Below are 27682 nucleotides of genomic sequence, written 5' to 3' on the forward strand. Positions count from 1 at the left end.
TTGTCTTTCTTTTTGTTGATGTGGTGGATGATGTTGATGGACTTTCAAACGTTGTACCATCCTTGCATCCCTGGGATGAATCCCACTTGGTCATGGTGTATGATCCTTTTGATGTAGTTTTGAATTCGGTTTGCTAATATTTTGTTGAGTATTTTTGCATCTACGTTCATCAGGGATATTGGTCTGTAGTTTTCTTTTTTGGTGGGGTCTTTGCCTGGTTTTGGTATTAGGGTGATGTTAGCTTCATAGAATGAGTTTGGGAGTATCCCCTCCTCCTCTATTTTTTGGAAAACTTTAAGGAGAATGGGTATTATGTCTTCCCTGTATGTCTGATAAAATTCCAAGGTAAATCCATCTGGCCCAGGGGTTTTGTTCTTTGGTAGTTTTTTGATTACCGCTTCAATTTCGTTGCTGGTAATTGGTATGTTTAGATTTTCTGTTTCTTCCTGGGTCAATCTTGGAAGGTTGTATTTTTCTAGGAAGTTGTCCATTTCTCCTAGGTTTCCCAGCTTGTTAGCATATAGGTTTTCATAGTAGTCTCTAATAATTCTTTGTATTTCTGCGGGGTCCGTCGTGATTTTTCCTTTCTCATTTCTGATACTGTTGATTTGTGTTGACTCTCTTTTCCTCTTAATAAGTCTGGCTAGAGGCTTATCTATTTTGTTTATTTTCTCGAAGAACCAGCTCTTGGTTTCACTGATTTTTGCTATTGTTTTATTCTTCTCAATTTTATTTATTTCTTCTCTGATCTTTATTATGTCCCTCCTTCTGCTGACCTTAGGCCTCATTTGTTCTTCTTTTTCCAATTTCGATAGTTGTGACATTAGACCGTTCATTTGGGATTGCTCTTCCTTTTTTAAATATGCTTGGATTGCTATATACTTTCCTCTTAAGACTGCTTTTGCTGTGTCCCACAGAAGTTGTGGCTTAGTGTTGTTGTTGTCATTTGTTTCCATATATTGCTGGATCTCCATTTTGATTTGGTCATTGATCCATTGATTATTTAGGAGCGTGTTGTTAAGCCTCCATGTGTTTGTGAGCCTTTTTGCTTTCTTTGAACAGTTTATTTCTAGTTTAATGCCTTTGTGGTCTGAAAAGTTGGTTGGTAGGGTTTCAATCTTTTGGAATTTACTGAGGCTCTTTTTGTGTCCTAGTATGTGGTCTATTCTGGAGAATGTTCCATGTGCACTTGAGAAGAATGTGTATCCTGTTGCTTTTGGATGTAGAGTTCTGTAGATGTCTATTAGGTCCATCTGTTCTAGTGTGTTGTTCAGTGCCTCTGTGTCCTTACTTATTTTCTGTCTGGTGGATCTGTCCTTTGGAGTGAGTGGTGTGTTGAAGTCTCCTAGAATGAATGCATTGCCATCTATTTCCTCCTTTAGTTCTATTAATATTTGTTTCAGGTATGTTGGTGCTCCTGTATTGGGTGCATATATATTTATAATGGTTATATCCTCTTGATGGACTGAGCCCTTTATCATTATGTAATGTCCTTCTTTGTCTTTTGTTACTTTCTTTATTTTGAAGTCTGTTTTGTCTGATACCAGAATTGCAACACCTGCTTTCTTCTCTCTGTTGTTTGCTTGAAATATCTTTTTCCATCCCTTGACTTTAAGTCTGTGCGCATCTTTGGGTTTGAGGTGAGTCTCTTGTAAGCAGCTTATGGATGGATCTTGCTTTTTTATCCATTCTATTACTCTGTGTCTTTTGATTGGTGCATTCAGTCCATTTACATTTAGGGTGATTATTGAAAGGTATGAATTTATTGCCATTGCAGGCTTTAAGTTTGTGGTTACCAAAGGTTTAGGGTTAGCTTCTTTACTATCTTACTGTCTAACTTAACTCGCTTGTTGAGCTATTATAAACACAGTCTGATGATTCTTTATTTCTCTCCCTTCTTATTCCTCCTCCTCCCTTTTTCATATGTTGGGTGTTTTGTTGTGTGCTCTTTTTAGGAGTGCTCCCATCTAGAGCAGTCCCTGTAGGATGCCCTGTAGAGGTGGTTTGTGGGAGGCAAATTCCCTCAACTTTTGCTTGTCTGGGAATTGTTTAATCCCTCCTTCATATTTAAATGATATTCGTGCTGGATACAGTAGTCTTGGTTTGAGGCCCTTCTGTTTCATTGCATTAAGTATATCATGCCATTCTCTTCTGGCCTGTAGGGTTTCTGTTGAGAAGTCTGATGATAGCCTGATGGGTTTTCCTTTGTAGGTAACCTTTTTTTTCTCTCTAGCTGCCTGTAATACTTTGTCCTTGTCTTTGATCTTTGCCATTTTAATTATTATGTGTCTTGGTGTTGCCCTCCTTGGATCCCTTGTCATGGGAGTTCTGTGTACCTCTGTGGTCTGAGAGGCCATTTCTTCCCCTAGTTTGGGGAAATTTTCAGCAATTATTTCTTCAAAGACATTTTCTATCCCCTTTTCTCTCTCTACTTCTTCTGGAATACCTATGATTCTTATATTGTTCCTTTTCGATTGGTCACTCAGCTCTCTTAAAATTCTTTCATTCCTGGAGATCCTTTTATCTCTCTCTGCATCAGCTTCTCTGCGTTCCTATTCTCTGTTTTCTAGTCCATTAATGGTCTCTTGCATCTCGTCCATTCTGTGTTGAAGTCCTTCCAGAGCTTGTTTTATTTCTGAATTCTCCTTCCTTAGTTCTTGCATATTTCTCTGCAAGTCCATCAGCATGGTTATGACTTTTGTTTTGAATTCTTTTTCAGGAAGACTGGCTAAATCTATCTCCCCAGATTCCTTCTCAGGGGAAGATGTAGCAGATGCCGAAGCTGTCTAGGTTAGTCTTGTCTGGATCATATTTTTTTGCCTTTTCATGTTGACAGGTGCTATTGACTGTCAGCTGGGAGGGCCAAACTTTTCACTTGCTACTGGCCTTTATTTACTGGGACAACTGCGTCCTCTAGTGGCTTGTGTTGGGTAATTGCGAGTAGGCTGGGTCTTTGCGTCTTGCCCGGCCGATATGGATGGATCTCCCTTTCTGTGGGCGGGGTTTGCCTTAGGCTGTTTCTCTGCTTTCGCAGTGCCCGGAGGGGTAATGGATGGGGGCGCTGCTTGACTGTTTGCCTCCGTGAGGGGTCTCAGAGCTGTTGCCCAGGGGGTTAGTGCACCCGGTTTTCCCTGTAATTTCCAGCTGCTGTACTGTGACCTGGGTTGTTTCCGTCAAGCTGTTAAGTCCCTGTCCCTTTAAGACTTTCAAAAAGCCCCCGCTTTTCTTTGTCACAGGGGCATCAGCTTCGGCACCCGCTCAGAGGTCTTACTCCCTGTTCCCCTAGTATCCAGGGCCCCCTGGGCACGTACTGTGTCTGCGCTCTGGCCCGGATGGCTGGGGCTGGGTGTTCGGCAGTCCTGGGCTCCGTCTCCCCCCCCCCCCCCCGCTCTGCCTATTCTTCTCCCGCAGGGAGCTGGGGGGAGGGGCGCTCGGGTCCCGCCGGGCCGGGGCTTGTATCTTACCCCTTTCACCAGGCGCTGGGTTCTCGCTGGTGTAGCTGCAGTCTGGCCACTGTCCTGCGTCTTCTGGTCTCTCTTTTAGGGCTAGTTGTGTTTGTTGTATTTTCAAAAGTATATATGTTTTTGGGAGGAGATTCCCACTGTCCTACTCACGCCGCCATGTTGGCTCCGCCTCCGACAATACAGATTTTTTAAAGGTGGTCTGGTCATCTTTCTGGAGCCCTACTCTTAGAGCCTATTTCACTACCCTTGCTAGCACAAGATGTTTTTATTTACTTCCATGCCTCAGTTTCCACATCTGTGAAATGGAAATAATAATAGTACCTGCCTTAGAGGGTTGTTGTGAGACTATAATGAATTATTGCCAAGTATTTAAAATAATACCTAGTACAAAGTGAGAACCCTATAAATATTGGTTGTTTGCTATTAGAATTTCAAAAATCTTTGGCTAAATTGATAAATGGAAAGAGTATCTTAATGTTTGAATTTGCATTTCTTTGATTAGAGATACTGAATTAGAAGACATTAGAGATAGAGATATTGAGATTTTTCTATGAGGATTTTAGTGATTTTTTTTCTTCTGAGACATATTTTGTCTTTTCTAATTTATTTCTCTTGGGGATGTTAGTGCTTGTATGAGCATATAACTTAATTAAAATACTAAGCTTAGGAACTTTCTATTGTTAAAATTTTCTCCTTATTTATTACATACTTTTGATTTTTTAACCTACAGATGATTTCCATTCTTATGTAATCTAATTTAACTTTTTCTGTGTGGCTTCTTTCATATTTTTGAAGCTTGGGATGTTCCCCTCTCCCTCAGAAATTTGATGAAATTTTATTTAAAAATGATGGCTGGGTTAAAAACAAACATAAAATACTTTATCTGAAATTTATGTTTGTGGCGTGAGGATAGGATAAAAATCGTCTGTTCTTCCCTAAGCCAACAAATATCTTCTTAATCTTACATTAAATTATTTGTATTTATTTGCTGTTTTATTAGCTAATAATATTTTTATATTAATAATAATTTATATTAAATAATTTATATTAAAATAATAAATTTGTATTTATTTGCTAATTTATTATTCCTTCATGGTTATCTTTTGTATATAATGAACAAATGAAGATATTAAAACTTGCTCCTGCAAGTCTTATTTTCATGTAAAACCTAACCAATTAATTAGATGATTAGTCAGTGTTTTGGATGAATCACATAGTCTTATTTTCTAAAATAACTATTAAAGAAACAGTTCTTTTTTTTTTCAAGAAGGATAAGCAATGGATTTCTGAAAAAAATATTTTTAATCAAGGCTTGCAGAAGTGTGGAAATGAAATTAACATTCACAGGCTTTGTTTCCCTACAGGTAGAATATTTAGAAGTGATAAATGATGCATCTTAACTGCACAGCTATGTTCCATAGAAAGAGTTCTGAGAAGTACAAGAAATAATGATTAAGAGAATGGTGGGATTGATTTATGAGTGAAAGAAGCTGGTCATTTATAGCTTGTCTAATGGCATATTTAAAAGGAGAGACAATAGTTAGTGGTCATATATTTAGACACTACCCAGAAAAAGAAAAAAAAAGCTGTTCTGAACAGCTAAGAAGTGATTGCTCCTCAGTGATTGCTCCTGAAGTGATAGGAAGAAAAAGAATAGTTTAAAAAACAGAGTAGCAAAAGTAGGAAAAAAATTATAATTTACATTGGGACTCTTGGAAACCAGAACCTTCTCTCCAGAGAGCTAGTGGATAGGATAAACTAGCTGTGTCTAATTTCTGAAATGCATGGCAGATGCTTAGGAACACGTTATGTAAGAGGTTTCTGGGAATGGTTTAAAATGAAGTCTTGTAAAATGTGTAAGGTCAGTCTGGATGACTTTAGGTGGTGTATTCTGACTCCATCAGATTCTATGATAGTTTGTGGCATTCTGCTACTTAGCACTAATGTAATGTGAGGATTATTTACTGGCACATTCAATGAGACTTTATTTGGTTGAGGATCAGAATTACTTCAAAAATAATAATTGGCCTTGAAATATATTTGTTTTTGTTCAGTATCTTCCTCCCTTTCCTTGTCCCAGTTATCTTACATTTTTAAAAAATCAAATAAAGGTAGAGTTTTTACTTGGCAAAATATTCTGTTGCTTATTGTTAGCTTTTGCTTTTAATTAGCTTTTGATGTCATTGGTGCATATTGCTTTGAGGGTAGGGTTAATGCAGTGTTTGAATGTGAATTTGAATAATTTTCATCTGTAAAGTACTAGAACCAAGTTGATAGAATGCCAATCCATTTTGTACAAGTTCTGTTCCATAATAATAAAAAATGTTTAAATGGTATTTATGAGTTACACTTAAAAATAATTTTTTTACTGCAGTATTGTTGATATATAATCTTCTATTGGTTTCAAATGTGCAAAACAGTGGTTCAATCATTACCCATGTTATTAAATCCTCACTCCTTCTAGTGTGGTACTATCAATGTACAAAGGTGTTACAGAATCACTGACTATATTCTCCATGCTGTACTACTATCCCCGTGACGAACTTAAATTGTGATTGGGAATTATTGTGCCCTCTTATCCCCCTCTCCCTCCCTCCCAACCAGCCCCAACTCCTTCCCCTTAGAAGATGTGGTACATACACAAAATGGAATATGAGTTACACTTTTTAAAAGTGGATAGCAGTGGTTGTTAGAGTACAATCTATGACACAGCTGGGCTGTAAGAATAAAATATTAAAGCTTTTATTCATGTCTTCTTTTTTTAACCTTGAGAAATTGAGCTTAAGAACATTTATTAGATGGGAGGACACTGGTGCCTCACTTGTTTCATATATCAAATGGGCACATATCACCTGGGAGTGGTGTACCTGCCACCATAAGGAGGGCGACAGCATTGCTGTCAACCAGGTGTGCTTCCCATTAAAATGTGTGTTGGCTACACCTAGTATTGCCTAATGTTAACCTAAAGTTACTAATGGGTACATTTCATCTTAAATTTGTTTAAACTTTGAGTTACCCTTTTAAAGTATATATTTTTGTCCATGTTTTACAATGTATTTGATATATTGTCACAGAAATACATGTATAGTTTATAATTATACATATAGTGGGGATACATTATAAAGTTTTTTAATGAAGGGTGTATGATCAAAAAAGTTTGGAGCATAAGTGCTTTACAAATAATGAAAAAATATGAGGCTCACATTTTTTAGTTGTGTTATTATTTGAACTATACAATTTAAATCTTATACATTATCTTCTTATAATGCACTTGGTGTTAAGTCATGTTTAGGTGAGTTTTCCTGGTTGAAATGGAAGCAAATGAGGTAGAATGGAGTTAATCATATTATAGAATCAATCGTTATAGGTGCAAGATCTCTAGAATTTAATAATTTAATAATAAAGGAATTGTGTTAATTCAGTTCATTTGTGGGGAAGCTGGGTCTAAATCAAAGAGAGATAGGAGTCATAAAATATTCTTCAAGAAGTGCTTCTTTAAATTTTGAGGACAGATAAGAAGAAACCAAGTTAATTGTCTTTTAGCAAATCTTTTAAGTGCTTTCATTTAACAGGTAGTTGAGAATTATCATTACTATGTTCATTGTTTGAATTAAAATTAATACCAAAGTGGTGCTTGAGAGTGGTATTTTTGCCTTGTACACTTAAATAGGCTAGATGTTTGCTTTGTTTATACCATTAATTTGCTTTCACAGTCTGCAAAGGTAACCATCAACTCAGAATTAATTAGTGGCATCAAAATTAATGAGATTTTGCTGTATTGAGCCGTTTCTACTCTAGGCCAGTTTTCTTCACGAATTGGACTAGTATTTTCTTAAAGAAGAAAAATTAGATTTATTTTAATACATATTTTAAAAAGGAGAGGGCCATCTTTTCTTGTGAGTTAAGTACCTCTAATAACTATGCTTTCTTGGGCTTAGCAATATTGATTTTTGTTTTGAGTCTTTGTTATTTTGGCTATTTCCAGACTATTGCTTATTACAGTAGAGCTAGACTTAACTCTTCAGTATCTTATTTTTATTTATATCATTTTTATTTTGAACCAAACAATTTTTTTGTGAGTGGGGCATGTCATTTGCTAGTTTTCGTGATTATTGCACTATATGAAAGAGGAACAGACTCTTCTTTAAAACATATTTATGTAAACATATGTGTTCTCAGAAGAGAGTGTATCATGTGCAAATGAAAAACTAGAAATTTTGGAATTACAGGTATTTTTTCCCTGAAGAAAATTATGTCCCATAATCTACTTTTAAAAGCAGATCCCATGCTGTTCTTTAGTATTTGCTTCATATGTCCTTTATTGTTATTAATAATAGTGGTAGCATGATGTGGAGTTTTCAAGTCTTTTTGTGGGGATGGATTTCATTTTTTTGAATTCTTGAAATTATCCACCTGCATATTAATGGGGATGTGAAAGTTCTGGCAGTGAAACTTCTCAGGAGTTGATGCTGAAGGTCAACTTCCTCATAGGAATGTGGAAGCCTTTTTTGTTTGCTTGCTGACTGTCTGCAGTCCTCTGTCTGCTAAGTTATAAACTCCAGTAAGAGATATTTGGCAGGGAGAATGTGCTAATCAGTGGTTGTCAGTAGTTTGTATAACCTCAGACAATGAGATCGACCAATAGATCATAATTTGAGAAACACCATATTGGTAAATCTCACCTTTTTCAAAAAACAGACTTTACCCTACTCATGCCTCATTTTCTCTACTCTTTGAAAAGGAATGGCAAAGAGTATATATGAACATTTAAGGAAATGACTATAGGGACTTGGGGACTAGCAAGTAGGCTAGGTTAGGTGTATGGCACTAATGAATAGGTATTAGTTGATTTTAAAGAAGATTTTGGAGGGCTTATGAGGCAAAGTAGCAGAATCAAGTCGTCAGAGGTTTTGTGAGTACTGTGGCAGTTCAGTGTCCAATTAAAGGATGTGAACAGATGAAAGGAACACTATTTAGGTATCATTCTTTTTAGTTAATCATACACAGGTAGAGAGCTCTGCTAGACTTATTTTCTCTGATGAGAGAAATAGATCAAATGACCACTTTTTGGCAGATTGATATTGCAAAATAGAGAATAGTTAACCATTAATGTAGCAGTCATCCCTTTTTTGTAAATTGAATAGCAGATATATTTGATAAATACAAGTACTAATGATAATCTGTAGAAATGCAAAGCATCCATTGTATTAAACTATTATTTTCGGTAAGCAATGTCTGGTGAAACTCATAAATGTTTTATGTGGTGCCAAATAACTGAAAATAAAGGCATCATGGTATATGTTTTTACCCTGTTTTATTCTAACATTGCCTATATTTAAATGACTTTTTTGTAGTTTGCTACTTTATTTTGATTTATTGCTTAAGTATAAGCCAATTTTTGTGTGGTGTAAGTCCACTATCCCTCAGTCTGTCAAGGCTTTTCACAGAAAGAAATCGTGTTTTATGTTTCAATTGCATGCTTATCAGGGAACCTGAAATAAGTAAGCTTAAATGTAACAAATGCTTAAGAAAATTCTGTGTGGTTTAATAAAGGTTTATAACATGATCTTTTTGAACTTAGTTTCTTACCTTTTAAAATTAGGAAATACCTGCTATGCTGATTGTAGTGTTTAAATCATTATAAAGCAAAATATACAAATAAAGTTACACAAAATAAAGGATTAAAACACCTGAATTTAAGAACAAAGTAAAAAGTTGAATCTTTTATTAATGTTCTGCTTCATTCAAACATTGATATTAGGCTGTTTACAAAAATAAACATTACTTAGTAAGGTAAAAATAAAAAACATTACCACATCATGGTAAAGAGAAAATGAAAGAAGTAGATGAGGGCACTGAGTGTCCACGTTCAGAATTGTATGCCCAGCATCCCCCAGTGTTGTGGGTAGGAAATTCAGTCCTAAGTTTTTAGTAGCCAAAACATAAAAGGAACCATTTATAGTAGCTTTCTCTAAAATGTGTTCCTCAAAAACTAGGTCTTATAAGATTACCATGGTCAAATAAACTTAGAGATGAGTGGTATTGTATCCCCCTTATAGAGGTAATTATAGTCATACCAGCATATTATGGTTTTTAGAATTGCTATGGATAAAAATAACTGGAACTTGTGTTTCCCATGCACATTTGGCCACCCCACCCTTTTAAAAAAAAATCTGGTATCTGTCAACATTTCCCTTTCAGTGAGACTTTGTTCTTTGGCTAAAAACAGTCTGTTTGTTTAGGCAAAGCCCAGCAGGGTGGGGTTTGAGAAGTTTCTCCTTTGGATCCCATGGTAGAAATAGTAAATATGTAGTGGGCCTCATTCTCAGTAAACAGCTACACTATAGACAATAATGAGTTTCAGGTGGCTGTTTTCAAGGAGTATGAAAGCATCATTTAATAAGTCACTAAAAACTTAAGTTTTAAATTGCTTGTAAATTGTCTTAACAAAAATTTAAAGACTTAAATTTTTAATTTTGCAGGTTATGGATTCATCCCTCTGTTGCTAGTGAAAATCTTTGCTGTCATTGCTTATTTATAGTCTATCTTGTTCTAACCAAGAATTGAAGGGCAAGCACTAGAGATGAGCAGAAAACATGTAACTGAATGTTTAGTTGGCTATTGTGTGTTAGTTGAGGTGGTGCACCTGCTGACATAATAGAGAAAAGCTGTGAAGCACATCTACAGCTAGTACAAAGTATCTATAGCTCCTGAAAGAAGTGATTGTGGCAGAGAGACCATGCGGGTATTGTTTTGAGCAGGAGCAGGGAAGAGCATGGGTGTAAATGACAGAGTTACACCAGAAAGAAGCACGGCAGAAAGCCAGCTCCAGCAGCTAACAAAGGAAAGTTCATACTGTGGAAAGAGAACACATAATAACCGATCAATTTTTTCCAGCTTTGCCTGCTCATATATAGCTGTCATTTTAGTAAGGTCATCTTCAGATTTGAACAGAAGATTTTCCAAGATATTTTTTTTCCCATCTCCAGTCTAGGTTTAATTAATTTTTTTTAAGTGTTGTGGTGATTAAACTGTGTGTCTTATGTGTAATTTAAAGGAACAAATTTTTCAGCATAGCCTAATACTGTGATTGGTTTTCAGCAGTAGTGAATGTGTAATTAATTTTAGTTTTATGTTGCTGAGGACAGGATCTATTTTCTTCTGAATTTAATCTAAATATAATTAAGGTTTATTCTTCCTTTCAGGCAAGAGTACAGCACTGCATCTGCTCTGTAGCCAGTGACCACTCAGTAGGACTCCTAAGTTTGCGAGAGAAGAAATGCATTATGCTGGCATCTCGTCATCTTTTCCCTATTCACGTAATCAAGTGGAGGCCCTCTGATGACTACCTCGTAGTGGGGTGTTCAGATGGCTCTGTGTACGTCTGGCAAATGGATACTGGTAAGAACAAATGTTGAGAGAGAGACTGGAAAATAAGTGGATACATTTGATTTTCTAGAACTTAAAATTTTTTTATATGAGGAAGAAAGCCCTGAAATGTAAAAAGGGTCCTACTTTTATTTCTATTTTGCTTTTTCTTCATGTTCTCATCACCAATAACAAAGAAATACTTAAATGTCCTCTTATTTGTTGTGTCATGACAAATACTTGTAGAGCAGTTCACTGATCTCTAAAGGAATGTAATTGAAGACAATACGCAGATTAGGACAGACATACAACAGACCAAAAAAAAAATGGTTTCTGTATGATTCATGAGGTAAATTATGAGTGAGATTAAGGAACCATTTTTGTTTCAAGTTCAGAAACAGTGAAAAAAGATACATTTTTCTTATTTAAACAGCAGAAAAGCAATATGGGGCAGTTCATTATAGGAGGTGATTGAAATGAACGTTTTAAGTTCTGGAGAAAACATACAAAATTTCAAGTTTTCAAAAATTTCATGTATGGGGTATAGTATCGAACAAGCAATGCTTAGCTTAAAAGTACGGGCAATGGTGTATAATGTTTATATATAGAATCTGGTTTTCCTTGGGAAAGCTTGAAGTATGTAACTAAATGTTTATTAGTTTACAGTTTTTAAAACATATATTCTATTTTTATTGTCTTAAGTCATCACCTATCAGTGATTAAAATTTTATATTAGTTGTATTAGTTATAAGTACTACTATTAAATTGTTTTCTTTTTCTTCATCTTTTTTTTGTATGTTTTAAATATTCCTTTTTCAGATCAGACTATATACATATTTCTGCTTATACTATGGTGTAGAAGAGAGTTTTCTGAAGTCATTTTTGAACAGGTAGCTAAAATCTTCAGTGATCTTTTATTTATAGTCCTTGTTTTAGTTGGCAGTGCATAGGCAACCTGGACAAGGAGAAGCATTCTTGAAGAGTGTCAAACTTGTTTGCTTTTGCATTCAACTTTTCTTTTTCTTGTCTGGTCTGTAAAAGAGGTTCATACTTTATGTCAAATTTGAAAAACATAAATGTATTAGAAGAGAAGGCAGATGAATTCAAATCCCATTGCTCAGTGGTAAATGTTCACATTCTGTCATATTTCTTTTGTCTTGTTTCCCTGAACTTTTAAAACAATTGCTGTCGTACTTCGTTTCTGATTTTGTATCTTTTGTGTTCCATTTTTGTTATATCCTGTCTGCCTAGCAGCAGTAGATCATGTTTGCTGGTTTGGTCCACCCCAAAACTAAATATAGAGTTGCCTTGGGCTCTGAAGTAAGACTGCTTGGTTTGAATTTAGGGTTGACCATTTGCTGGCACTGCGATCTATGGCAAGTCACTGGGCTTCTGTCTCTCAATTAATTCATCTGCAAAATGAAGATAATAATAGCTCCTATTTTATAGCATTGCTGGGAGAATGAAATGAGATGATATTTACCTGGTGTGTAGTAGACGTAATGTAAATGCGTATTTGTGTATATTTGTGTACTTGATGTTTGTGTGTATGTGTGCATGTGTGTATCCCCCATTGTTATTTAACAAATGTGCTGCTTAACTTTTTACTTTGTTGAAGCTGGGAATATGATTTTACTTATATTTAGAAATATTTTATTTGGGAATTGCTATTAAAGAATGTGTGTTCTTACAGAATAATACTTGTAGAACACTACTTTAAAATACTATAAATATTAATAATTGACATTGTAAATATAAGAGTATGGTAAACTTGTCTAGGACTTTTTAAAATTCAACTAATATGATAAAGGAAGAGAGTACCATTTGCCTGAATTTTTCAGATATTTTTAAATAAGTGATACTTAAATACTTCAGATATTTTAAATACATTTGCAGAGAATTTGAAATTCTTTAAAAATGAGACCCTACTGAAAGACAAAGTTACTTTTCCAGTTATTTCCCTAGAAGGGAATGACAAATAGCTTCTAACTACAGGTTTACTGGAGGATGTTATTTTTATAACCAGTTTAAGTATAATTAAGCCCATTTTAAACATAATATGTAACACTGAAATTTCACAGTTATCTTCTGCTCTTCAGGAGGAGTTGGGTAAATAATCCCTCAATATGGCATTCTTAAATCAAAATAAAGATAGAGAAGCAGAATTTATTTTGTATTTCAACCATAATAGGAGGTATACATTCTTTTTTTCCTCCTTGTTGTGCAGGCTTTAGCTAGTGATATAAAGGTCCCTGGGGAGCTAGTAAGGCACATCCTGAAGGTTTGACATTACTTATTTATTAAATTTATTTATTTATAAAATAAATAAAAAATGAAGCTTAATAAATCAGATGCAGCCAAGGTCTGATGTATGAAATGTATTTAAACTCTGAAGTGGTATTTATCCCTCTTCTTAGTGTTTTGGGAATGTATTTTTACACATGAAGCCCTATTACACCAAAACCAGTCATGCATATTGTATAATTTTCTGTGCTGTTTTAAATTATACTGGTGTTTCTAGTTTAAAAACACTAAAAAATGTTTTTCTTTTATGGAGTGTTGTCTTTTAGTTGTATTTCCCTTCAAATGTGTAGTTTTTATTTTCAGTGTTTATTTCCTAATGAAACGAAGTTGAAGCTAGTAATATAAAATTTAATGAGAGAGATAGAGGTCCAGGATCTCTTGTTCTTTTATTGTGTCATTTGTAATTATGTCCAATAGTAGTTAATTGTGATGTAGAGGCCATGGAAATTATTATTCTTTCACATCTCTGGGTAGTTAGAAAATTAGTCAAAAAACTAAGCAACAAGTTTCGGCCAAATGAACCTCTCAACTCTTGCTTAGGAGTTTATTAAAAGCAGGCCTCTGACCTAGGTGGTGACTGCTTCTCCATGAGGCTGTTTATGTGCTTCAGAGACCAACCCAAATTCTTCACATTTTATGTTCCCAATAAACATGTAGCATTGTTCCCACAGACCTTTAACAAAGTCAGACACCTGTCTACCTGGGAAACAGTTGGCATGCTATAAGTTATGACTGAGGTTATAAGAAGTTCTTCTCTCTTATCATTCCCAAGCTGAAATAATGTTCTCATCTTCCCATTTGTATCATGTTTGCCTACATAATAAAAGTGATTCTCACATCATGCACCTATTCCTGTAGGGACAGGTGTTAGGTGTCTTGTATAAATGTAAACACCAATAGTGCCTGTCAACTCTTATTAGAAATTAGTGTAGGAAGTCATGTCAATTTACTTTGTTCTGGTATCTTTTTTTCTTTTTATTTATTTTCTGTGCCTCCAAGTTTTCTGAACTAATCCTTTTTTTCCTTTTACTTCATGAAATATTCATTTAAGTCATTTTCAAAAGCTTAGTTACCTAATAAAATATAACAGAATTATAAACCACTCTACATTTATGTCTATTGAAGATTGTATATATATATATATATATATATATATATATATATATATATACATACACATAAAGATTGTGTGTATGCACACACACACATATATATATAAAGCATGGATAACCAAAAACATTAATGTGTCAAAGAATCAGATTTTCTGTCCAAGTAAAGCTGTGGTATATGTGTTATTCTTGCTTGACACTAATGTTTAAAAATAACTTTCATGCTTTTATTTTGGTTTATTTAAATTGATGGTTTTGTCTTGTTACTAAAATTACCAAAGAAAATCAGGAGGTGCTATTTCAGTCCACCTTTGTGTTATTTGAAGAAGAATTTAGTAGCAAGTATTTTCTTCACATATTTTTCTGCTGTATTTAATATAGTAATTTGATTTTGCATTTCTATTTCACAATGTATGGCATTACATCATCAACTTTTCTTTATTTTCCACATTTTTGTTTTTTATTATTTTACAAAAAAATACTATAGGACAGGCAAAGACACAAAGGATTAAACTGTTAAAAAATGCTTCCTTTAGGTTCCTCAAAAAGCTTAAAATAAACATACCATTTGACCCAGGAATTCCACTTCTAGGAATTTACCCTAAGAATGCAGCAGCCCAGTTTGAAAAAGACAGATTCACCTGTATATTTATCGCTGCACTATTTACAATAGCCAAGAAATGGAAGCAACCTAAGTGTCCATCAGTAGATGAATGGATAAAGAAGAGGTGGTACATATACACAATGGAATATTACTCAGCCATAAGAAGAAAACAAATCCTACCATTTGCAACAACATGGATGGAACTAGAGGGTATTATGCTCAGTGAAATAAGCCAGGCGGAGAAAGACAAGTATCAAATGATTTCACTCATATGTGGAGTATAAGAACAAAGAAAAACTGAGGGAACAAAGCGGCAGCAGAATCACAGAACCCAAGAATGGACTAATAGTTACCAAAGGGAAAGGGACTGGGGAGGATGGGTGGGAAGGGAGGGATAAGGGTGGGAAAAAAGAAAGGGGGTATTTTTACGATTAGCATATATAATTAGCATGTAGGGGGGGCATGGGGAGGGCTGTGCAACACAGTGAAGACAAGTAGTGATTCTACAGCATCTTACTACACTGATGGACAGTGACTGTAATGGGGTGTGGGGGGGGGAGTTGGTGAAGGGGGGAGCCTAGTAAACATAATGTTCTTCATGTAATTGTAGATCGATGATAACAAAAAAAAATGCTTCCTTTCTGAAATCTATAATGAGAGTCCTTTTTTCCTTTTGGACGATTTACTCTGGAATTTTGAAGGAAGACATTGTTAGAGTAAAAATACAACTCTTTTTACTACCTTCCCCACCATGAGCCTTCTGTGCAATTAATTAATTAATTACTAATCCCTTCCTATTAGGTACCCCTTTCCCCCCTTTCCTTTCCAATGTACCATTCTAACTTACAGCTATATATTTTCACATGTAGGCTTTCTTTACTAGTTGTCCAGTCTTCTTTTTTTACCTTCTAATCCATTCTATACCATGCTAGCAGATTAATTTTTGGAAATAAAACAACAATGCTTAATTAAAACATAAATAATTTTAGTTCTTTATAGCTTTTAAGAGTGTAGTACTATCCTACTTTTGTCTTTATCTCCTACTATTTGACACAGACCAGTTGCTCTGTATAAAGAATAATTCTGATAGCAAAGAGAAGACAAGTAGTGACTCTACAGCATCTTACTACCCTGATGGACAGTGACTGTAATGGGGTATATGATGGGGACTTGAGAATAGGGGGGAATGTAGTAACTACAATGTTGATTATGTGAAACCTTCATAAGATTGTATATCAATGATACCTTAATCAAAAAAAGAAAAAGAATAATTCTATTCAAGACTAACTGGGTCAAGAAACTCTTTACCTCTTCTTGTCTTTTGTATCTTCCATATCGTTGCTTATGATTTTCACTCATTTAGACATTATATTTTATTTACTAGTTTGTTTAAGCAGTCTATTTTCTCTTAAGTAAAACTTGAATAATAAAAACAAAAGCTCAGATATTTACCCACGTAGTTACTATTTCTGTTGTTCTTTATTGCTTTGTGTAGATTAAAATTTCCATCTGGAATGAAATACCTTTTGCCTAATATTTAATATTTTTTGTCATGCATGTCTATGGGTGATGGATTCTTTCAGTTTCTGTATGTCTGAAATACTCTTTGTTTCACCTTCATTTTTAAGATGTTTTTTCTGGGTATAAAATTCTAGGTTGACAGTTTTATTTTTCAGTACCCCAGTCCTTCTTGTTTGCATTACTTCCAAAGAGGCATCTGCTATTACCCTTAACTTTGTTCCTCTATACATGCTGTGTCTGTTTTTTTCTGACTACAAAAAGTTTCTTTTGATTATTGGTTTTGAGCAATTTGATTACAGTTTTTTTCATATTTATTGTGATTAGGGCTTGTTGTACTTGCATCTGTGGTTATATAGTTTTCAACAAATTTGGAAACTTTCAGCCATTGTTTATTCAAATATGTTTTCCATCCTCCCCTCTGTGTCTATTCGGACTTTTGAGCATCTGGAATACAATTATAATTTTTAATGCCTTTGTCTGCTAATTTAAAAAAATATGTGTATTTTCTGGGTTGTTTTTTATTGAATATTTTTTTCATTATAATTATATTTTCCTGCTTTTTTCCAGAATAGCTTGAAGGTGGTTCAAGGGTGGAAGCAGGGCAATTAGTTTGTACACTATTGCCTTTAGGCAATAAAGGATGGTAGATTATTAGACTAGGGTGGTAGTGGTGGAGCTGGTGAGAAATGGTTAAATTCTTGGTGTATTTTGAAGGTAGAGCCAACAGGGTTTGCTGATAGTTGGATAAGGGGCATAGAAGAATGAGATGGGTCAGTGATGACTCCAAGGTTTTGATTATGAGCAATTTGAAGAGTGGAATTAATTTTGAGATATTGAGAAGATAGTGAGAAGAATAGATTTTGGGAAGATCAATAATCACTATTTGATATATTGAGTTGAATATTAGACTTTCAAGTAGAGATGTTGGTTAGTAAATTGTATGTGTGAGTCTGGAGTTTGGGGATGAGGGTCAGAGTGGGATGTGAATTTGGGAATTCTTAGCATACAGAAGATATTTAAATCATGACACTGGATGTATTCCCAAGGGAATGCCAGTAGATAATGATTGGGGCACTTTTGAGGTTCAGATGTATCTGTGATATGAAGAAACTAGCAAAGGAAACCAAAATGGACCTGCCAGGGAGAAAAAAAAAATGAAGCATGTGGTTGCCTGAAAGCCAAGTGAAAAATGTGTTCTAAGGAGTAGGAAAGAAGAACAAGTGCCACAGATATTAAATGATAGTAAGATGAGGACTGATAGCTGACTGTTTGATTTAGCAACATGGAGAGTAGGTCCTATACATGTTTGGGGATGAAATCTGATTTGAATAAGTTCAAAGGAAAATGGAAAGAGAAAAATTTGGAGGTGGCTAATATAGACAGCTCTTTAGAGAATAATTATATTAAAAAATGGGGTATCAGCTGGAGAGAGAGATTGAATCAACTGTGCTGGTTTTTTTAAACAGGGAAAATAATCACATGTTTATATGCTGATGGGAATGATCATATGCTGTGGGAATGATCTAGTAGTTAAGGAAACTTGATAAAGAGAAAGGGGACAGGTGCTAAAGTGATATCCTTGGGTAGACAAGAGAGGGATAAGTTTATTTAAGGTACAAGTATGGTAGGTAGGACCCTGGGTAGTTCATTCATAATCAAAGGATGATTTGGTGGTGGGAGTTTGTGGAACTTCATCTCTAATTGCTTTATTCTAAATGAACTAGGAAACAAAAACACAAATGAGGGCAGGAAGTAGAGTGTTGGAGATTGGAGGGGAGAGCAGGTATAGAATAATTAACTAGGAGAGTAGGAAAATGAAAAGTCTGTGGAAACGTAGTCACTACTAAGGGTCCACTTGAGGTAAATGGTCATGAATTTCAAGTGAATCTTTCAGCAAGTTCTTCATTTGTATCCATCCTCACCATACAGGTGCAGAAAAGATGAAGAGCTGGATACAACCAGGGTTGGAGTTTGCTCAGCTTGTATGAGGAAGTGTGATGAGGACAAAGCTGAGGTTTTAAGGATGAATGATGGAATTTTAGTTTATTAAGGAGGGATGTGAGGACATGGGGAAGTGAGAGAGAATACACAGGTGTGATTCCTACTTTTCCAACAACAAATGCAGTGTTGTTATTTTTTTTACCCTGGATATATGTATAACAATAACAGTATTATACACAGGAGCAGTAGTAGTATAATTTCACTCGGGTACCCAGACTCCATTCCAGTGTATATAAATATGTGGGAGAGGGTCTTTCCGTACATACTTACACCAAGCAATTCTCAAACACCAGAAGGTTGTTGGAGAACTCAGCTCAATTCTGATGCTGTCTGCCTAGAGATAGCACTAGATTCCCAGGTTAAGGGCTCCATCTTACAAGACTGTCCTGCCCTCCACCTCCCACTCCAGATGTGGGTTGCAAGTGCCAGGCGGTTACCTATGCTTCTGACCTATGGCTACAGATTGAAGGTTCCCATGACCTCCTGCTTAGGTTCGATTAATTTGCTAGAGAAGCTCACAGAACTCAGGAAAACACTTAGGTTTACCAGTTTAATAAAGGACACTGTGAAGGATACAAGTTAACAGGCAGATGAAGAGAGACATAGGGCAAGGTCCTGAATAAAAGAGCTTCTATCCTTGTGGAACTTGGGGCCTGGCTGGGTGGCACATGGGGGCGTTCTTGTTCCCCAAGAATAGAAGCTCTCTCCGACCAAGAAGCAGGATCCAACCCAGCAGAGCAGGCATAGCAGAGCCCAGAGAGAGAAGCTCTTCTGCAGGGTTTTTGTGAGGGCTTCGTTGCATAGTGAAGGTTGACTAATTATTGGCTGTTGGCTGATCCAACCTTCAGCCCCTACCCTTGAGTGGGGGTGGGAGTCCAAAAGTCTCTCATTAACATGACAAAACACCTGTTTTACCTTAAACACTGCAGTGTTTTCAGGAACTGTGGATGAAGACCGAATATACCTGGGAAATATGTATTTGGTCATAAGAATCACCAAATATCTATTTTTTATGATCCATTATATCACAACAGGGTATCAGGTTAATGAATTGTTGAAGTTAATAGTGAACAAGGAATTATTGGAGTCAGAAGGCTTGATGTGAAGAGTGGGCACTGCTATCAGAGAGAGGAAAATTTGAAATTGGAATTATGTTTGGATTTCACTTATTGGTAATGAGAAATTTATAATATGACCTTTGGCCATGGTTGAGGGTAGGACAAATTTTATTAGAATAGAGGAGCTCAGAGAACCAAGAGATCAGGACATGTGTAAGAATAATATGTGGTGGTGATTTTCAAATATTTTTAACTTTTAAATCCCATTAGAGTATACACACTCTCCTTTTTTTTCTAATTTTTTTATTAAGGTATGATTGATATACACTCTTATGAAGGTTTCACATGAAAAACAATGTGGTTACTACATTTACCCATATTATCAAGTCCCCACCCATACTCCAATGCAGTCACTGTCCTTCAGTGCAGCAAGTTGCCAGAGATCCACTATGTGCCTTCTCTGTGATACACTGTTCCCCTCGTGATCCCCCACACCATGTGCACACTCTCCTTTTCATACATACATGAAAAGTTTCAGGTAACAACAGTTCTTTTTGCTTCGCCATCCAAAATATATTGGTCAAGACTCTGTGAATTGATAGCAAAACATTGATTTATGTTAATACTGAAATCACCAAGAATTATTCCAGGAGTATAACTATTAGACAGAGGACAGTGAGTCAGGAGTTAAGCTCTATAAGGAATAAGGGGCAGACTTGAATGGCATGCATATAACCATTCAACATTGGGAAGAAAATATGTGTTTGGATGTTTGGGTTCTAGCTCAAAAACACAGTAAAATCTTTATGTTTTGTTGTGATTTAAGTTTCTGATTCTCTCTGATTACATTTCACTATTGACTTTTCCTTTTTTGTCTGAAAGAATGCCCACTGAAGCAAAATAAACTTCATCATTTCATTGTCATTATAATCCTCAAATTATTTACAGATCCTCACTTGGGACCCTTCTCTGCCTGATACGATGCTAGGTCCATACTACACAAAAGAGTCTAGAGGCTGTCTGCTTCTTAGGAAAGAGTTTGCACCCTGACTTGGACAAGGAATGCATAGATAGGCATAAATGGAAAGAATGGCCAAATGAAGAAGCTTTGAAGTGTTTACAAACTGAAGTAGTAATTGTTTTCACAAACACACAGGGAAACATTTGCTTGTGTTAAGAATGAGTCAAGAAATTTGCAGACAGAATGAAAAGTTATAATATTGTCCCTGTTTTGTAGAGGTTTCATAGAGAAAAAGAAGCGTTAGGAATGATTCAAGTAGAAAAAATAGAAAAACTTAGTTTTTTGGTTTAACATTGATATACAACTTAAAGGAAGGTGAAGTCTTAGAAACTGGTGTTTGTGGCAGTAAACAGGTCTTTCTGTCCCACACTCTTAAGTTTGAATGACTTCAATTGCTTGATCATTAGAGTGATCAAGGAGACCATCTTGGAAATAGAAAGAAAATGGAAAAGCCCAGGGGAAATTGTTGAAACCTTGGTTCTGAACTTGACTTTATTGGGCAGTCAGTCCCTGTAGGGCTAAGGGAGAGGGCGTAGTTGAGGGAATGCCGCAAGGAAGATCATCGGAGGGAGGAAGTACAAGAAAATGTTTCTGGGAGGCACTAAAATATATTCCTACTTAAAAAACATCCATGCATCTTATTTTATTAAGAAACTATTTAAAATTTTATAATGTCGGTGATAATTGTGAATATATGTCTTCCAGGGGCACTGGATCGTTGTGTGATGGGGATAACGGCGGTAGAGATACTTAATGCTTGTGATGAAGCAGTTCCTGCCGCAGTGGATTCTCTCAGTCATCCAGCAGTCAACCTCAAACAGGCTATGACAAGACGTAGCCTTGCTGCTCTGAAAAACATGGCTCATCAGAAGCTGCAGACTCTTGCAACTAACCTCTTGGCTCCTGAGGCATCTGACAAAGTAAGTTTTGTATATGGGCTTGTGCATGTAGTCCCCATTCAGCTTCATTTACTATCAGAACTTTGGCATGTCTCAGGGAATACTTTTTGGGAGGTGACACTGGTGAACAATAAGCTTCTGAATTTTATTTAGCTACATCCAGCATCGTTTTAGAGTATTTCAAGTCTTTGGCATTTTGAAAGGGTAAACTATTCTTATGATTCAAAATCTTTAAAAATGATTCCTGCAGAGTGACATGACTTCAATTTCTGAAATTGGAGCCAATGTGTTATGTATAAGCTGTCATTTTGACTTTCTGATGGTCTTTCTGTTGAAAGATTGAGCACTATCTCTGTTCTTTCCAGGAGAAAAGAAAAAGTAATTTGGGTACAATTAGATGCTCATCATTTGTTTTAGATGCAGGCTCTGATTTTGGTGAGGTTAGGCCATTCCAAGTATGTAAGGGAATATCTGAGAATAGGTATGGTGAAGTTGTGTGAGCACTGGCATTTTTTTTGCTAGAACTAACCTCAGTCAGTTTCCTTACTGACACAAAGAGGTTGAAAGGCTAATCTACAAACTTGATAATCGGCCCATGAATCAGTGAGTGCTAGTGACATATGAAATACTATAGGCAGTTCCACTGACCCATGCCCTCCAGTAATTGGCAGTAATATTTGATCTTTCTGTCTTTCCCCAAGATATCAATGTTTTATTGGCTTTGTTAAGTTGTATGTTCCATAGGTGTGGAGTCCTTCTGTGCTTTTTTTCACGCTGTCTCACACTCTTAAGTTTGAATAACAATCACAGCTTAATGGCACTTGCCATGCTTAAAACTTCAAGAGATCATGTAGATGTCCTTAGGAATTCAGTATTTATCATACATTGTCTAATGTTCTATATAATTTTAATTTTGAGCATGTTTGTAAAATATATTTAAGGGCAAGCATGTGTGTTATGTAATTTCCAAATATATTCTTGTTGGGATTCCCCCAGATGTAAAAATTTGGGAAAGTGATTATGCAACTGGAAAATTAAGGAGAAATTAGTGGTACAGTAACATTTATGAATCGCTTTTGTAAGTGGTCATGGTCCATTATGTGAATTTTACAATCTTGTTTGTCCCTGTTTTAATAGCGCATTTTATAGTGCAATTAGTGATAAAAGCACCAGATATCAGAGACTCTACACTTATGTATTGTAAAATATATTGCTTGTGAACCTCCTCAGTCTTGTAGCAGTGGTAATTGGTGCCTGGCCTACAAGGAAAACAATTATAGAAGGGGGGACAGGCTTAGGAAGCTGAGGCTGCAGGGGGATAATCACTTTATGAAAAATGTATGTTGGCGGGACCATTAGGGATTTCTCTAACTATTTTCTCATGTTGAATTTGAGGCTCCATCTGAAAGGAATATTTAAAGAGCTGTCTTCTGGATGGCTTTCTAACCTCAGGAGAAATAAAACGCACCCAAAGTTTAAAAGAAAAAACAAACACATAACTAAGAGCCTCTCGGTGCAGGACTTATTCTAGGATATTGGAACTAATTTTTTTCATTGGTCTCTCAGTGGAAAGTAAAACCTCAATGGGAATACTCTGTAGAAAGTAACTTACTTATTCCACATTAGAATAGTGTTGGTAGTTGGGCTATTTGGATGTAACAAATATTTATATTGCTAATGAGGTTAATTATGCCAGACATACACAGCTTTGCAAACAAAGATGGAGAATTTGCTGTCCTGTGATTCTTTTCTTTCACTGGAAGACCAAGAGGATATTAAGATAAATTCTCTTTTATTACTGCATTGACTCTTTGCAGGATGTATATATGTGAACCCCTGTGTATTTCTCTTATGAAATGTATCTTATCTTCCCTTGTATTATAATAACTTGTATACTTATCTAATTCTCCCCACTGAAATCCAGTCTTCTTGCAGGCAAAGATTGTGACTTACTTATCACTGTGTTTTCCCCATGACATCTGGTAGCAGCTGTGTAATAAATATGTGTTGAATTGGCTGATGTGTAACAGAATGTGCTGATAGTGTGAGCCTTTTTGCCCATGTCTTCTTCATTCCCTCACAATCGATTGTCTGACGTGACAATCTAATCTATTCCTGTTCCTGAGCCCTTAGAGGTGGAATATCTATGAATAACTTTTACCTCTCTTCAGTTTGGTGAACAAGGTTGTCCAGGCAAAGCTCATTCTCCTTTCTTCTTTGCCATTGCTGTATTGTCAGTATCCCAACACATCCTGGAATTACATCAACCATACCCTCTCCTTTACTCCTCTTTCTTGTGGCTCTAGGCTAGGGTTTTTCAGCACTATTGACATTTTGGGCTGGATAATTCTTTGTTGTGGGGTGCTGTCCTGTGTACTGTGGGATGTTGAGAAGCATTTTTCCTCTACCCACTATACCACTACATGTCAGTAGCATCCCCTCTTCCCTTGTGACATTCAAAAGTGTTTTCAGACATTACCAAATGCTCCTTGGGGGGGAAAAATTGCCTCTGGTTTACAACCACTTTCCTGAAGAAAAAAAAGGCTGAGAAATTGTAGGGATACTACATCCTAAGTCTTCTTTTCCTCTCCCCACTCTTCCTTCTTTAATTTCTCTCCTCTTTAAGGATAGTGAAGCCATCCCCAACCCTTATTCTCCAGTTCTCTGTGGCAGAATTAGTTCTTGCATTCTCTTTGTGTCCATGCCTTCCTGTTCAGACCTTTCCTAAAATATTTCACTTTGCATGGAGTCTTTTTTTTTTTTTTTTGTCTGCTTTCCCTATTACATTTTGAGCTTCGTGAGGAGAGGAGCTGAGTTTCTCATCTTTTTATATTCCGTGTTTAATGTTGTATATGGAACATAGTAAGTACCCAAGAAATTTAGTGTGAAGTTAGTTTGGAATCATATTGTAAAATCAGCTTGAATGTAAATTTGAGGTCTTAACTCAGTGGGTAGCAACACGATACTGAATAGTCTTAAAAGGAGATTTTTGTTTATATTTTGCAATGTCTTAACATTTGTATGCAGGACACTTACAAATATTGACATGGAACTGAATAGTGAGGCTACTTGGATAATGTACTGAGAGGTAACAGGGACTGCAGTAGGCCATGGGCATGCAGAAGAGGGGTGGCTTGTAAGCCATTGTGTAGGTTGAATAAACAGGACTTCACAAATCAGCAAGAGAAAAGTTGGAACATACAAGGTGATATCAGGGATCCAAGCCTGCTTGAAGGGAGAATTGTTAACAGAAATCCTGGTATGCAGAGCCTGAATAGACTGCAGTTCACATTTTGAGATATCTGCTGTCATTAGGTTATTCCAGAAACACTGTCTTTCTTAATTTTCACTGCGTATAGGTCAGTTAATTGTTACTGTTCTCAAATTTGTAAATGATGAACCTAAAAGATAGGTGGTTAGAACAGGGTTTGGCAAAACTTTTCTGTAAAGGGCTAGATATAAAAATTTTAGGCTTTGTGGACCATGCAATCTCTGTCACAGTGATTCAACTGTGCCATTATAGTGTGAAAGTAGCCATAGATAGTATGTAAATGACTGGGTTCCAGTAAAACTTTATTTATAAAAATAGGCAATGGGTTGTATTTGGCCCCTGGGTCATAGTTTGCTGTCCCCTGCATAAAAAAGGTGGCATTATTAATATCAAGTTCCCCATGGGATAAATGACCTTTGCTTCATGTTTGAAAAGCAGTTCAAAGGAGAGGTTAAGAGCCTGGTGCCTGGCATATCTGTGTTCAAATTATATCTCAGTAATTTGCTGCCTATAGGTGACTTTGAGCAAGTAACCTAATGACCTAGGTCACACATATAATTGAAAATAAATCTCTGTAAATGAAATAAAGGTCAACAGTTGGTCAAAGAAATGAAATACGTTAAGACTTGGAGAATAAAAGAGTGCTTGGAGTTAGTAATTAGGAAAATCTTTGGTGTTCATTAAGAGGGCTGCTTTGGTAGAGTTGGTTGGGTCAGTGATGGGGAACAATGAATGAGGAACGAGGATGAGATGAAGTGGAGGTAGAGAGTGTGAAAGCAGTTTGCTTTTGGAGGGAAAAAAGTAGCTTCAGCAGCTGCAGGGGTTAAGCACAGAGTTTATACTGTGTTTAGGAGTTCGCTGACCATTTTTCTTGGTGAAGGGGGTGATTGCTGGATCTGTTCCCTGACGGTGGTTTGTGGAACTCCTTTTGGTTCTTGTCTTCTGGAAGGAAAGAATTCAGCCAAGAGACTTGATGGAGAGTTAAAGCTGCAGAGGGTTTTTTTGTTATTAAGCAAAGTGAAAGGAAATTACCCTCCAGAGACAGAGTGGGCTGACCCTGAGGGTGGGTAGCAGCCCCGAGTTTTGCATTGTTTTTTTTTTTTTTACAGGGTTTTATATGGTTTCCTTCCATTTTGTCATCACACCACCCTTTGGATCTGCCTTGGTTCCTCCGCTCCACCCTCTTTGCACATGTTTGTGTCCACCATCTTCGCATGAATGCTTAGGTGAAACCCATGGTCTGTGGTGGTGGTGATTGTGGGGGGGGCCTCACCTTGCTGTAAATGACATTGCAGTGGCTTTGGATTACTAGCAGACAAGGTTTCCTTTAAGTGTGCTTGCTCCCAAATTGGCGAAGTCCTTGCAGTCTGTATCTCTTGCTTATCGGTCTGTGCTAAACCAACAAGGGGTTGATCTGAGGAAGACTGGCAGTCTCTGGGTGGAGAGCAGTGGTCAGCCACCCTCCTTTCTCCCTCCTGCTCATGTCTGTCTGACTGCCTCCACCAGCAGGTACATGTAAGACGATACGGTACTGAGAACACAGTTGGAGAACCCACCCTTGGACCAGCCATTGTTTCTGTATAATCAGTAATGATGAAAAGTGAGGGAGGTGAGTATAACCAGGTTATTTTCAGTGGAAGAGGAGAAAAGCAGGCTGTGATATTTGTTAAAAGGGAGGAGGTAAAGTCATCTTTTTATTCCCCCATAACATTCAGCCTAGGTAGTGTGCTGGATTAGGAGATAGAAGATTTGTAAAATATAAGTAACTGGTAATTCATAGATGGCATGTGGTGGTATTTGATGAGTATATAAATGTATATATTAAGAAGATAGTCTGAACATGTCAGGTGACATTTATTACAAGTTTTCTCATAAAGCATTTGCCACAAACAGTGGATCTTGGTGAGATCTTGGAGGAGGATTCTGTAGGTCAATGGGATTTAATTAGTGAAGCTAGAAAGCCCTCCCCTGCCATACATTAATTTTTAGACCTAGTGTGTGTAATTTTCTATTCTGCTCCTTTACATCTTGGGTATTATTGTACCAATCAAAGACACCCTATTTATATTGAGAAGTTATAAGATTGAGGAAATTGAAAAATGACCGGGATGATTTATCTTACATTTTTCTTTCTGTTGTCTAATTAGTCAAAAGCTTGAAAAAAATGAATGGATTATATTTGCAAAGGTCAGTAGCTTTGTGTTCTGTGTAACTAAGTGAGAGAATGGAATTTAGAAGGCAAATGTAGCCTACTGAGAAATACTGTATGCTTTTTGCTTGAAAAATTCACTCTAAAATATTTCATAGTGATCGAATTGACTTTATGATTCTTTGTGAAAAGGGCACTCACTGTAAGGTGCAGACAGGGACAAGCCAAATGACAGGATACCAGTTATATACAGGGTACCAGGGCTTGTCTGGTGAACAAAATGTTTTTGGCCTTAGAAAAATTCTTATGATATCGCTGACCTTTGAAGAATCAATTAAACTTGCTTAACATTCTACCCAAAACTTTACTGAATATTTTAATAGAAAATATGAATATGTTGATATGTATTTGTTATATATTTATATGTACATATAAATTCAGGTTTTACAGTTCTAAATGGTTGGACAGAAATTTTGTGCACTATTTGTTGCCTATTTTATGTAAGTTATGTCTCAATAAACCAATCAGAAGTTAAAATATCTTAAGTCAACAATGCATTTACTACACCTAGCCTAACGAACATCATAGCTTCGCTAGTCTATCTTAAATGTGCTCAGAACATGCAGCCTACAGTTGGGCAAAACCATCTAACACAAGGCCTATCTTATAATAAAGTGCTGAAAATCTCATGTAATTTGTTAAATACTGTACTGACAGTGGAAGCCAGAATGGTTGTTATGGGCACCGAATGTTTGTTGGTGTAGTGATCGTTGACCCTTGTGATCGTGGGGCAGCTCGCTGCCCTGCGCAGCATCAAAGAGAATTGGGCCACATTACACTAGCCCAGGAAAAGGTCTAAATTCAAAATTCCAAGTACCCTTTCTACCAAATGCATGTCATTTTCACACCATGT

General features: G+C 36.3%; 1 protein-coding gene across 4 annotated transcripts in view; it reads left to right on the plus strand.

Annotated features, from left to right (window-relative positions):
* Window positions 1–27682, plus strand: part of WDR7 (WD repeat domain 7) — a 374749-nt gene that overhangs the window by 60160 nt on the left and 286907 nt on the right. For all 4 annotated transcript variants that reach the window (XM_057504212.1, XM_036918525.2, XM_036918526.2 and 1 more), the window contains 2 exons: window positions 10670–10865; window positions 21156–21370. In XM_057504212.1, the coding sequence (XP_057360195.1) occupies window positions 10670–10865; window positions 21156–21370 (411 nt within the window). The remainder of the gene's footprint in view (window positions 1–10669; window positions 10866–21155; window positions 21371–27682) is intronic.

The sequence above is a fragment of the Manis pentadactyla genome, chromosome 6, assembly GCF_030020395.1.
Source record: "Manis pentadactyla isolate mManPen7 chromosome 6, mManPen7.hap1, whole genome shotgun sequence".
Lineage (NCBI taxonomy): Eukaryota > Metazoa > Chordata > Mammalia > Pholidota > Manidae > Manis > Manis pentadactyla.